Source organism: Anomaloglossus baeobatrachus, chromosome 5, assembly GCF_048569485.1.
Source record: "Anomaloglossus baeobatrachus isolate aAnoBae1 chromosome 5, aAnoBae1.hap1, whole genome shotgun sequence".
Taxonomy (NCBI): domain Eukaryota; kingdom Metazoa; phylum Chordata; class Amphibia; order Anura; family Aromobatidae; genus Anomaloglossus; species Anomaloglossus baeobatrachus.
In genome coordinates, this window is record NC_134357.1 from 308,774,344 (window position 1) to 308,786,681 (window position 12,338).

Genomic DNA, 12,338 nt, shown 5'->3' on the forward strand with positions numbered 1-12,338 from the left:
GAAAAATGTGGCAAATAAATAAAATGGAATATGTACAGTAATATTACCAGGGCCTGATGTTCTTGTTCCTCTATTCTGCTGCTGAATTTGTGTGCAATGTAAGAAATAAGTGCAGGAATGCGTAATGTTGTTGTTACGGGGGGCTGTCTGATAATAACCGAAAGGAGTATCAGACAGTCAGGGTCCACCGTGCAAAGACTTTGCTGCAGACTATGGCAGAGTGCAATACCTCTGTTAACTCACAGAAGGATATAATAAGTAAGTAAAGCAATTCCTCCCTTACTTGGAGGGTGTGTGGAATGATCTCTGTTAACAATCACAGAGACAAAGGCAATGTGTGCGAAATGGCACCTACCTAGGTCCGCTCTTCTAGTGGTGCAAAAGAGACGAACAGCAGCGTAAGCCGCACAAAGCTCCTACCTGCGTTCGCTCCACTAGTGTGCGAGGACACGAACCACTAGATATGGCACCTGCCTAGGTCCGCTCTTCTAGTGGTGCAAAAGAGACGAACAGCAGCGTAAGCCGCACAAAGCTCCTACCTCTGTTCGCTCCCCTAGTGTGCGAGGATACGAACAACTGCCAGACGCAGTATAAGGAACGTTACCCTAGCGGCAACGTCCACCTACGAGTAGAATCACAAGGCCCAGCCAGACCATGTGCCTCAGGCACCTGCCTATGTCCGCTCCCCTAAGAGGTAAGGATACGGACAGCAGCCGAAGCTGTAAGGTATAAGAACGCTACCCTGCCGGTAGCGCTCACCTAGCATAGACAGAGGAATGCCTAGAGGAACGCGCACAGAGCGTCTACTCATATGCATGAACCAAGGGGACTGAGCACCATGCGGCGTGTGTCAGGGTCTTATATAGACTCTGTGCCTCATCCAAGATGGAGGACACCAGAGCCAATCCGCTGCCAGAACGACAGGAGTGACGTCATGCTGGCCTATCACCGAGCAAGACGTCACAAGCACATGACCAGCGACCAATTGGCATAGAAGGTGTCAGAGACATGTGACCTCGTGTCAGCGATGATGTCACCCACACATGTGCAATGGCTCCAAGATTGGACTTAGTCTCCGGCGCTCGCACATGTGCAGTAGCAAGAAATCTGGACTTAGTCTCCAGCGCTCGCACATGTGCAGTAGCACGAAATCTGGACTTAGTCTCCAGCGCTCGCACATGTGCAGTAGCACGAAATCTGGACTTAGTCTCCAGCGCTCGCACATGTGCAGTAGCAAGAAATCTGGACTTAGTCTCCAGCGCTCGCAGCAACCGTAACAGTTGTCTATGTGTACTTTAGATTGTAGACATAGCAGCTAGTGTTTACCCACTAGTTCAGAGATGTAACGCTCATAGCCAGTGTAGGGGCAGCAAGCGTGGTTAGTGGACCCATTGGACCACATTGAGGGTCCCGGGCTTACCCTTTAGTGGGAGAGGCTTACCTAAGCACCTACCATGAGGCGGATGCCAGATACCACTCCCAGGGTAATGACTGGGACTGTGGCAGCTGAACCCTAAGAGATGTACTCGGGTATAGACATAGGTGAAGGCTGGTACAGGTGCGATGGCTGAGGCAGACAGGAAGGTGGGTACCGTCAGGTATGATGGGCATAGCAGGGACAGATAGGTATGGGAAGGCAGGCACAGGTGACGGACACAGGGATAACAGGACAGGAGCTCAGGAACTGACAACTAACTAGCTAGCAGACTGAAGAATGACTAACTAAAGTCATTGCGCAGGCACCTCCTCTAATGGGAGGGTGCCTTAAATACATAGTGCTGGTGAGCCATAGGCTGAGAGGCATTTACTGGAAATAGCGGGCACACCCTTTAAGAGGCCGGTGTGCACGCTCGCATCTTGGGTGCATTCCTGGGAATCCTGTGCAGCATATAGGGAAGGAAGGCAGGAGAGCAAGTAGGAGGCCGTGCAGCATCAGGGGAAAAAGGGATCCGACCGTGGCCGTGAGTAAGTCAGCGTCGCTGTAGAAACTTTGGCGCTACAAGGAACAACTGAAAATTAGTGATAAAACATGATAGGAGTGGAAAATTTGTGATAAATGCTGGACACATAATGACTGAAAATAGTATTATTCCTCATGTACACTTACAAAACTGAAAAAGTATAAAAAAAATACTCGGATTGTTTTTTTATCAAATGCTAAACTGCTGTAAACATGAACTGATTCCATTATATTTACAGACTATCTGTGGATAACATAGTATTTGTATGCTTATATATATTTATTTTTTATTCAAGATAAAAGATCCTACTCAAAAACGCTATGAAGTTCCAATTGAAACGCCACGTGTTAAAAGTTCACCAACTAATAAGCAATATGATGTAAAAATCATTGAAGAACCCTTTGGCATACTTATCAGTCGGAAGACTAATGGAGAAATCTTGTGAGTTGGCTTTGATTTACTGATGTGCTGATTTCTTCTTTTGCTCACTAAAAAAAAAAGAACATATCATCTATATGACATATAACGAGTCATTTTAGGACATGTTCTTATTATATTATTGTTATAATTTATTTCTTTTAAGAGGTTGTTCTATAAACAACATATATCACCTATCCACAAGATAAGTCATAAGTATTTGATTAGTGGGGTCTGACTGCTGGGAACTTCAGTGAGAATGGAGTTCTTCAGAAAGGATTACGAGAAAAGTGTTCTAGTGTCACCTATTGGAAGTAGCCATCCTAAAAGTCAATATCAACCCTTTTAAAGGGCCTTGCCACATGACTTACAATAAGAAACCAAACCAGACTCTCCATTTGAGACTTGTTTCAGGACGTTTGCCACCTCATCAGTGCAAAGCAAAAAGTCCTGATTTGTTTGGGTGAGAGACTTTTGACACATGGTCTAAGGGGTGAAGGTTCTCCTTTTGAAGAATGGCAAGTTAACATATGGGAATTTAAAATCCATGCAATGCTTCTCTGGGAATTTAAATATGAAAATTGTCTCTTCCAAAAGGAAAAAGCTGGGAACTTTAGTGCCACCTACTGGATGTTGCAATCCTATAAATCAATATTGACCTTTTAAAAGGCCTTGCCACATGACTGAGTATGTGTCAAACTAGAAACTATTTAAAGGTACATGTTTCAGGGTTTTTGCCCCTCATCAGTGAAAAGTAGTAAAGGCAATTTGACTAGGTAGGAGGCTTTTGATAGGACATTTAATGGGTAAAGTTTCTCCTTGTGGAGAGTGTCAAGTCAGCAGAAGAAGACTTACAGGCCCCTTTGTGAAAGGAGGGCTAGTAGTGACCATGTGTTACCACTGCTTTATCCATTGTCTGAGTGGTAGTCACACATGCCCACTACTACTCCATCCCTAAAGTGGACTGATCCCTGTTTTCGGGATCAATGGAGACCACAGCAGCTCAACCCTCAGAGGGTTTATAGGGTTCATTTAACATAACACACACAAAAATTGTCTTGGCATATTTGTGCTGTGTATATTTTTCTCTTGGGGGTTGTTCAGATGCAGTACCACGGCATTTACTAACAATATACTTGATTTAGACTGGAGAATATTTTTAGTATAGTACAGAAATCTGCAAATCTTTTGGTATATCCATATATCATGGTCATACTTGATTGTTCTCAGTGAGAGAAACCAAATTAAAATTTTGTAGTTGTGATACCTTTTAATGGCTAACTAAAATAAAATTGGTGTTACAAAGCAAGCTTTTGAGACATTTGAGGTCCCTTCATCAGGCATGGTATGACAAAATATCTGAAGAAACAAAAATATATACACATACAGAGCAGAGGGATGGCATAATAAAAGGACATTCAAATAAACAAACACTGAGCTAAGAGAGTGAATCCTTAATTAGCTTTGATTAGTGGTGAGAGAGGTTTATTGTCCCAATATCCATGTAGGATCAGAGGCATGGTGCCCCAGCAGTCTCTGGAACAGACTCCTCAGACTTTGTAGTGAGTACAAATTCATTAAAATGTTTAACTCTGTGGACACAGAACTCAACCTGTCAGGAGGATTTATGACTCACTACAAAATCTGAGGACTCTATTCCAGAGACTGCTAATTTACCATGCATCTGATTCTACATGGATATTAGGACAATAAACCTTTCACACCACTAATCAAAGCTAATTAAGGATTCACTCTCCAAGCTGAGTGTTTGTATATTTGAATGTCCTTTTATTATGCTATACCTCTGCTCTGTTTGCGTATTTATTTGTGTTTCTTCAGATATTTTGTCATACCATGCCTGATGAAGGGACCTGAGATGTCTCGAAAGCTTGCTTTGTAACACCATTTTATTTTATTTTTTAGTTAGCCATTAAAAGGTATCACAACTACAAAATTATAATTTTTGTTTGTTCTCAGTGAGAGAATCAATCATTTTTCAACTGGCTAACACGGTACCAAAACTTTTTCTCTTGTAACTAAAAATGGTCATACTTGTAATCTAATTTCATAGTAAAATTATAAACAACTGCGGCAAAAATCAAATCTGTCTTACTGACCATACCTAACAGAACATATGAATATGCCCTATGGTGTGGAAAACTGACCTTCACAAATTTTAGTACCTTGTTCCAAACATAGCAGATTATTTGAGTTTTCCGGAGTGTCTGCAAAAATAAAATGGTCCAATTTATTGCTGCCGCAAACCATTGTATTCTATGTAATGTGAATTCACTTCAGAGAGTAAAGTCTGAAGATCTTTAAGGAAAATAAGGAAATGTTTTAGGAGTGTATAGACATTGTACCTGGCTGCTTGTCATACATTTTGTTAATTATTGCTAAACCGTATTGCCTAAGAAAGAAAGCCAAAATTGTCTGCTATGTCTCCCATTACTACAGCTATATAAATGATAAACAGGGCATGCAAACATTAACCTCTTCACGGCACATGACGTACTGGGTACATCAGGGATCCTGTCAGGCTGGCTGCCGCAGGCTGATTTTAACAGCTGGTTTGTGTGCCACCCAGGCACGAGTGGATCTGCGATCCACCTGCACCTGTTAACCCCTTACAACGGGCTGTCAAACTGCATACTCATCAGCCGTCATCGGAAGTCACGTGACGTAATCACGAGGAGCCAATGTTTGCCATGGTAGCACACGGTCATGTGGTGACTCCTTTAGCTATCATGAGTCACTTCCTCTTACACCCAGCAAAGCGCCGTGTGTGAGGACAGCAGCATTTCAGCAGATCTCAGCTGTGTAGCTGTGATCTACAGAAATGAACAACGATCAGACTGTTGATCCTTATAGTTCCATAGGGGGACTAGTACAATAAAAAAAAGTAAACATTTTTTTTTTACAAAATTAAAAAAAAAATAAAAAAACAAAGTTCAAATCACCCCCTTTCGCACCATTGAAAGGTAAAGGATTAAAAAAATAAAAAATACTCACATTTGGTATTGCCATATTCAAAAACAACCTATCAAAATATAAAATCAATTAACCTGATCGGTAAACTGTGTAGCCACAAAAAAACACTAAAGTTACATTTTTTGGTTGCCGCAAAATGCAATAACAGGCGACCAAAATGTAGCATATGTGCAAAAAGGGTACCATTAAAAATGTCAGCTTGAAACGCAAAAAAATAAGCCATCACTGAGCCCCAGATACCCAAAAATGAGAATGCTATGGGTTTCGGAAAAAGGCGTAAAGTGCACCACTTTTTTTTTTTTGGACCATCTTGTGAATTTTTTTGGTGTCTACAAACTCGTACCGAGGAATCACAACAACACATCAGTTTTACCATATAGTGAATGCTGTGAATAAAACATCCCAAAACCAATTGTGCGATTACACATTTTTTGCAATTTTTTCGCACATGGAATTTTTTTGATGTTTTCCAGTACAATATATGGTAAAACTCATGGTTTCATTTAAAAGTACAACTCATCCCCCAAAACATAAGCCCTCATATGGCAAGACTGACAAAAAATAAAAAAGTTACGGATCTTGGAAGTGGGGGAGCAAAAAAAAAAACAAAACGAAAATTGCCTGGGGGTGAAGGAGTTAAGGAGTTTTAGAATATTTCCTATGAATTATATAAATGTAGATGTTCCCGCAATCTGAATGGAACAGATGCAGAGTTATACAGAGCTCATGAATAGGGTAGGTTTTCTAGTCCTCTAGTGATCTCCTGCTGATAAAACAGGGGTTTTTTTTTATCACTACTACTCTAACAGCTCAGTAAGTGACTGTTTTAGGCTATGTGCGCACAGTGCGTTTTGCGTGGCGTTTTTGCGCGTTTTTCGGGTGCGTTTTTGGACTCAAAACTGCATGACTTTGCTTCCCCAGCAAAGTCTATGAGTTTTCAATTTTGCTGTCCGCACACAACTGTTTTTTTAAGCTGCGTTTTTGAGCTTGAAAAAAAAAATGGACATGTCAATTCTTTCCTGCGTTTTTCTGCGTTTTCCCCCCATGCAATGCATTGGAAAAACGCAGCAAAACGCAGAGATCAAAAACGCACCAAATCGCGATAAAAACGCATGCGTTTTCTGACGCGTTTTTTTGACGCGGGTGCATTTTTGTGCGTTTTTAGCGGTCAAAAACGCACAAAAACGCAGCGTTAAAAAAAGTGTGCGAACTTAGCCTTAGTGGGATATGGTGGGTTTTGTCTGTTCAGATGTTGGGAGTGTTGCCTTGTGTGTACATTTTCTTATCTGCAGGTAAATTACCCCCACAGTGCTTTTGTCCCTAGGTCTCGGGGAGGGGTCCTGGAATCCACCCAACCTCTCTGCTTACCTTGGGGATTATTCAGTCTGTCTGAGGACAAGAGACCAGCAGGAAGATTTATCCTCTGTGGGTGAAGCTGGGCTACAGTCGCCACCCCAAGAGAGACTTGGACATTTATCGCTTACTGGATTACTTTACTCTCTGTGTGGTGGATTATTTTATGGACCTTCTGAAGTGCGTGGAGTAAATGTTTTTTTGGATTGTTCACTCATCTCCCGCTCTGTTCATTGTGTGATATCGGAGAAGGACCCCGTGACAGTGACACATCTCTGGAATCAGGATCTCTACTTTTACATTATGCTGCTCTCAGATTAGGCACAAAAATCTGGTGACAGATTCCCTTTAGTATCACTCCCTACAGTCTAATTTAGGATAGGTTCATATTCAGCAATTTCATTACATAAACTTCTATATTAGACAATTACATTCCATATATTGAAATGGGACGTTTCCTAAATGCTGTACTAGCTGTCCTCATTTAGATAAGTATGATAGTTTCAGAAATTTTTCACAAATCTGCTGAGTGTAGATCTGCAGACTTGTCCTTCCTTAGTTTTCCTTTTGGCTCAAAATCCAGAAATGACTTCCATAAGAACCTTAAAAAGAAAAAATATAAAGCCATTATAGATTGCCACCCAGTGGCTGTGATGTGTATTGTAGCCAGTGAAGGGTTTTGCTTTAATGTGGAGATGGTAAATTGCATCATGACTCATGAGGAAGATAACTTAATGGTAATGTGTCACCTCAGAAACAGTATTTATCTGCAGGTTTAGGAGTAATCAGTAACAATGGGGAAACCCATAGATGTTTGGATTCGGTCGCACTTTAAAAAAAGTTCAGGACTGAACTTGACACCGAACTTGACTCTGGAAGCCAAACCCATATAAGTCTATGGATACCCAAATGTGAATGTTTTAAAATTGTGTTAGTAAGGGCTAGGGGGCTGCAAAATAGGGATTAAAGCAGGGCAGTTACTGAGTCTCCACCTGGTTGTCACACTGCTTCTGGGTCCACTCATTAAAATTCATGAATATTCAGTGGAGTGCTTCCCCCACCCATCCTCTGTGATAGCGTCTGTGATTGGATGACGTCAGACTGCCGACGTGCCAGCGTCTGATTGGTTGCCCTCACAGTAGCTGTCTGGGTTCAGGAAGTGGAGTGGAAAAGTAAATAAATAATTGGGAAAAAATGGTGTAGGGTCCCCCATGTTTTGATACCCAGTGCAGATAGCTGGAGGCTGCAGCCCCCAGCTGTGTGCATTGTCTTTCTGTGTATCAAAACATGAGGGACCCATTTGGCTTTTTTAAATTATTTAAATAAATGATTTTAAACTGCTTGTGGTTCCCCCATTTTGATCAGTCAAGATAAAGCAGACAGCTGGGGGCTGGTATTTTCAGGCTAGGGAGACCCATATTTAGTTGCTCCTCTCAAGCCTAAAAATAACAGCCCGCAGCAGCTCCAGAATTGGTGCAACCATTAGATATGCCAATCCTGGCACTTTAACTTGCTCGTTCTGATTTCCCTGGTGCAGTGGCAATCGGGGTAATATAAGGGGTTAATGACAGCTGTGATTTGTCAATAAAACACAGCTGTCATCCAGCCTGTGGTTAGTTATGGGTAGGCATCTATGAGACCCCCCATTACTAATCTTTTAAAAAAATAAATAAATAAACCCAAAACGCAGAGAAAAATTCTTTATTTAAAAAAACAAAAAAAACCCACAAAAAAACACATGTGACGCCCCTGGACTATCAGGTCGTCACAGGGTACTGCACAAGCTGCCCTTCCGTGCAGTATTCCACCTCCCTCATGGTTCTGGGTCCCTGTCTAAATGGTGTCTTCAACAGCAAATCAAATCCTAGATACACCCTGCACCACATCCACAGACACACCAGTGGACGGCTTGAGTGGAATACAGTCGTCCACTTGAGGGGTCAAGAGGGGGAAGTGAGGAGTGTAGTCAGTCAGTCTGTGAGTAGAGAAAGAGTTGGGAAGTAGCCCTCAAGCTGTGAGGAGCTCAGAGGAAGCCGGGAGCGATGGCTCCTGAAGGAACTGTCTAGGTTGCAGACAGTGGTCTGGGCCTAGAGGAGTTGGACCCCCGGTCGCAGGGGATTGTGGCAAGGTGCCTGGACCTGTCAGAAGACAGCCGGCAGCCTAGCACTGTCAGCGGTCTGGGACCGAAGGCACGATGGGGTACACGGACCCTAGGTCGGGGAGTAGTTTCAGGCAACCCGATAATTCACCTGAGGAGAACGGAACCTTCATGATCTGTTCCCACCAGCTCCAGAATCAGGGCATTAGTGCAACGAGGGGGATACAACTTTCCAATCCAAAACAGTCCAGAAAATCCCAAGCGTGAGCCCTGAGAGCAAGCTCCCATACTTAACTATAATAGGGAGCGGGGCCCGGCTAGTTTCATGCTACCAGGCCACGAAATTGAAGTCAAACTAAGTGCCAGGAGGCAGGTCACGGATCACCAGGCAGCACCATTGGGGACGGGACCCGGACGAGCTCCCCTCAGCGGTATTCAGAGACTTGGTTTACCCGGTTGTCAGCATCTGCATATGAACTGAGTGAGTACAAGAGTGACCCCCTGCACCCCACGGCACCCCCTCAACGAGTCTCGGGGCATCCCAACTACCCGTGGAGGGCTACGACACCTTGCTGCCCCACTTAATCTCCCCGGGTACTCCCAACGGCAGCGGTGGTACTCCCCAAATTACCGTACACCAGGGTGGCATCATGAACTACATATCAACTCCCCTGTAAATACCCCCTTTCATTTGAGTGGCCACACGACCCCCCCCCGGGTCCGGAGACCCTTGAGTCACAGCGAACCCGGGATCCGAGCAGCTCGGCTATTTCCACGGGGGTGGCACACACTCTCTCCAATTTATTAACCCCCAAAACACCCCAATGTAATCCACACAAGATCCAATGACAACCCTCGCTTTGCTACATTCTGAGGTCACAGTGCACGGTCACATTAGAAAATATGACCATGCACTGCAATGTCACAGACACATTGACAGTGGCAATTGTAAGAGCGGGAACATCAGGGAGTTCACCTGAAGTCACAGCTGAGGGATGTAGGGAACCCCAGCTGTGACCTCAGGTGAACTGATAGAACTCAATGACAAATTACCGAATTAGGTGATGTGCGCACATTGAGTATTTGGTTGCAGACATCTTTGTACAAAATTTGCATCTTCGGACATAAAAATGCACCAAAACCACATATGTTTTTTATGCAGTTTAGGTGCATTTTCTGCCAGGAGATGCAGATTTGGTGCAGAAATGTCTTCAACCAAATATTCAATGTGCGCACATCACCTAATTTGGCATTGAGTTCATTCAATGACTTCACCTGAGGTGAGGTCACTGAGTGATGGGTCACATATCCTAATGTGACAGCGCACTGCATCCTCTGGATGCAGCAGAATCGGGATCGTCGTAGGACGTCGTGTCTGTAGATTACATCAAACCTGCAGGAGTGTTTTGAAGGTTATTAAATTGGAGAAAGAGGGTGTGTTTTTTTTAAAATAAAGGATTTTTCTCTGTTTTGTGTTTACTTCTTTTAACTTACACAATTAGTAATGGAGTTGTCTCATAGACCCCCTCCCCATTGTTAATCCATGGCTTTGTGGCAGCAGAGGTTTTTTTGAGAAATCACAGCTGTCATTAAGCCCTTATATTACCCCAATAGCCACCGTTCCAGGGCAATCAGAAAGAACCGGGTAACTGCCAGAATTGAAGCATCTAATGGATATTAGTGTGGCTGCAGGCTTCTATGTTTAGGCTGGGGAGGGTCCACTAACCATGTTCCTTCCCAGCCTGAGAATACAAACCCCCAGCTGTCTGCTTTATATTGGCTGGGTATCAAAATTGGGAGGACCCCAAGCTGATTTTTTTAAAACATTTTTTTACATAATAAAAATAGCCACTTGGGGGCCTATGATATGGCTAAACCACCTTTTGCAATAATATACATTATGTTCCACTAAATCTGAATAAGTAGCAATTTTAGCTATTTGATGTTAGTGGGGTGTTGTGTTTTTTTTTTTTTTTTAAAGTTCTGCACTTGTATAGTTTACGTATGTGTGGTTTTTTTTTATAATCTATATGAAATATATGAAGCTCTTTAAAATAGGGAAATGTAAAAGAAAAATGTAAAAAACTAAACAAAAATCCTGATTTTAGATTTTCTTATTAAACTGAGAATGAGCCCACTTACAGTACTCAGATATAAGCCTATAGGCCGCTTTATATGCAACGACATCGCTAACGAGATATCGCTGGGGTCACGGAATTCGTGACGCACATCCAGCCTTGTTAGCGACGTTGTTGCATGTGACACCTACGAGCAACCGCTAACGAGCAAAAATACCTAATTGTTTGTCACGTGGTTCCTTTCCCAAATATCGTTGTTGGTGCTGGACGCAGGTTGTTCGTCGTTCCTGAGGCAGCACACATCGCTACGTGTGACACCCCAGGAACAACGAACAACAGCGTTCCTGCATCCTCCGGCAACGAGGTGGGCGTGTCGTTAATGCTGCTGGTCTCCGTCCCTCTGCTTATATTGGCGGGCCGCTGTGTGATGTTGCTGTGCACGAACATCCCCCTTAAAAAAGAGTTTGTTTGCCGCCCACAGAGACGTCACTGGGAAGGTAAGTATTTGTGACGCGTCCTAACGCTATTGTGCGCCACGGTCAGCGATTCTGCGTGTAAAGCGGCCTTTAGTCACATTTGTGTCTTGTGAATGTGGCCTACAGAACATTTATTGCAATTAGTACATGTTTATAGCAAAAAAAAAAATATAGGCTATGTTCAGATCTACTTTGGAAGCTACATTTCAGATTTGTTCATTTTTACTGGATAAAATAGTGTATCATGGTGAAATGGCCGGCATCGTGTTGGACACCTGATGGAACCCAATAGTAGAAGGGTTCTGTCTGGCGCTAAAGGTTGCCATCATGTCAATCCTAATGCTTAGCAAAATAACAAAATTCCTAATGCTGATGTGACCTTACCTGGTTATAACAAATTGTGTCATTTTGTTTTCTTTAGATTAAACACTACTCTGGCTCCATTGCTGTTTGCAGACCAGTTTATTCAGATGTCCACCTCTCTTTCTTCAAACTTTCTGTATGGACTTGGTGAACATCTTACTTCAATTAACTTGGATCTGAACTGGACAAGATTAACATTTTGGAATAGAGACTTAATACCTCGGGTAAGGAAGGTGGTAACTATATATATATATATATATATATATATATATATATATATATATATATATATATTTGACTATTATCTATCAATCTTTCCTTCCCTCTGTCCATTGTCTGTCTATCATCTATCTATATTTTAGATATACAGCTCAGTTTGTTAACCATGTACTGTGTAAATGTATATTATCTGATAAATACTACCGCTTTAAGTTATGTTTACAGGAGCATATGAAAAATTGGCAGATTTTTATCCCCAAAAAACTGACAATTTTTCATTCAATTGTCATCCATATACTGTATAATCAGCACAGAGAAAATAAGTTTTACCCAGCTCACCTACTTAAATGGAAGCCCAGATGCCATGGATCGTGCACGGAGG

The 12,338-nt window shown here is 42.6% G+C and overlaps 1 protein-coding gene across 1 annotated transcript in view; it reads left to right on the top strand.

Annotated features, from left to right (window-relative positions):
- LOC142311352 (lysosomal alpha-glucosidase-like) overlaps positions 1–12,338 on the top strand; it is a 153,709-nt gene that overhangs the window by 44,790 nt on the left and 96,581 nt on the right. The window contains exons 3-4 of the mRNA XM_075349698.1: positions 2,257–2,402; positions 11,796–11,961. Of these exons, the coding sequence (XP_075205813.1) occupies positions 2,257–2,402; positions 11,796–11,961 (312 nt within the window). The remainder of the gene's footprint in view (positions 1–2,256; positions 2,403–11,795; positions 11,962–12,338) is intronic.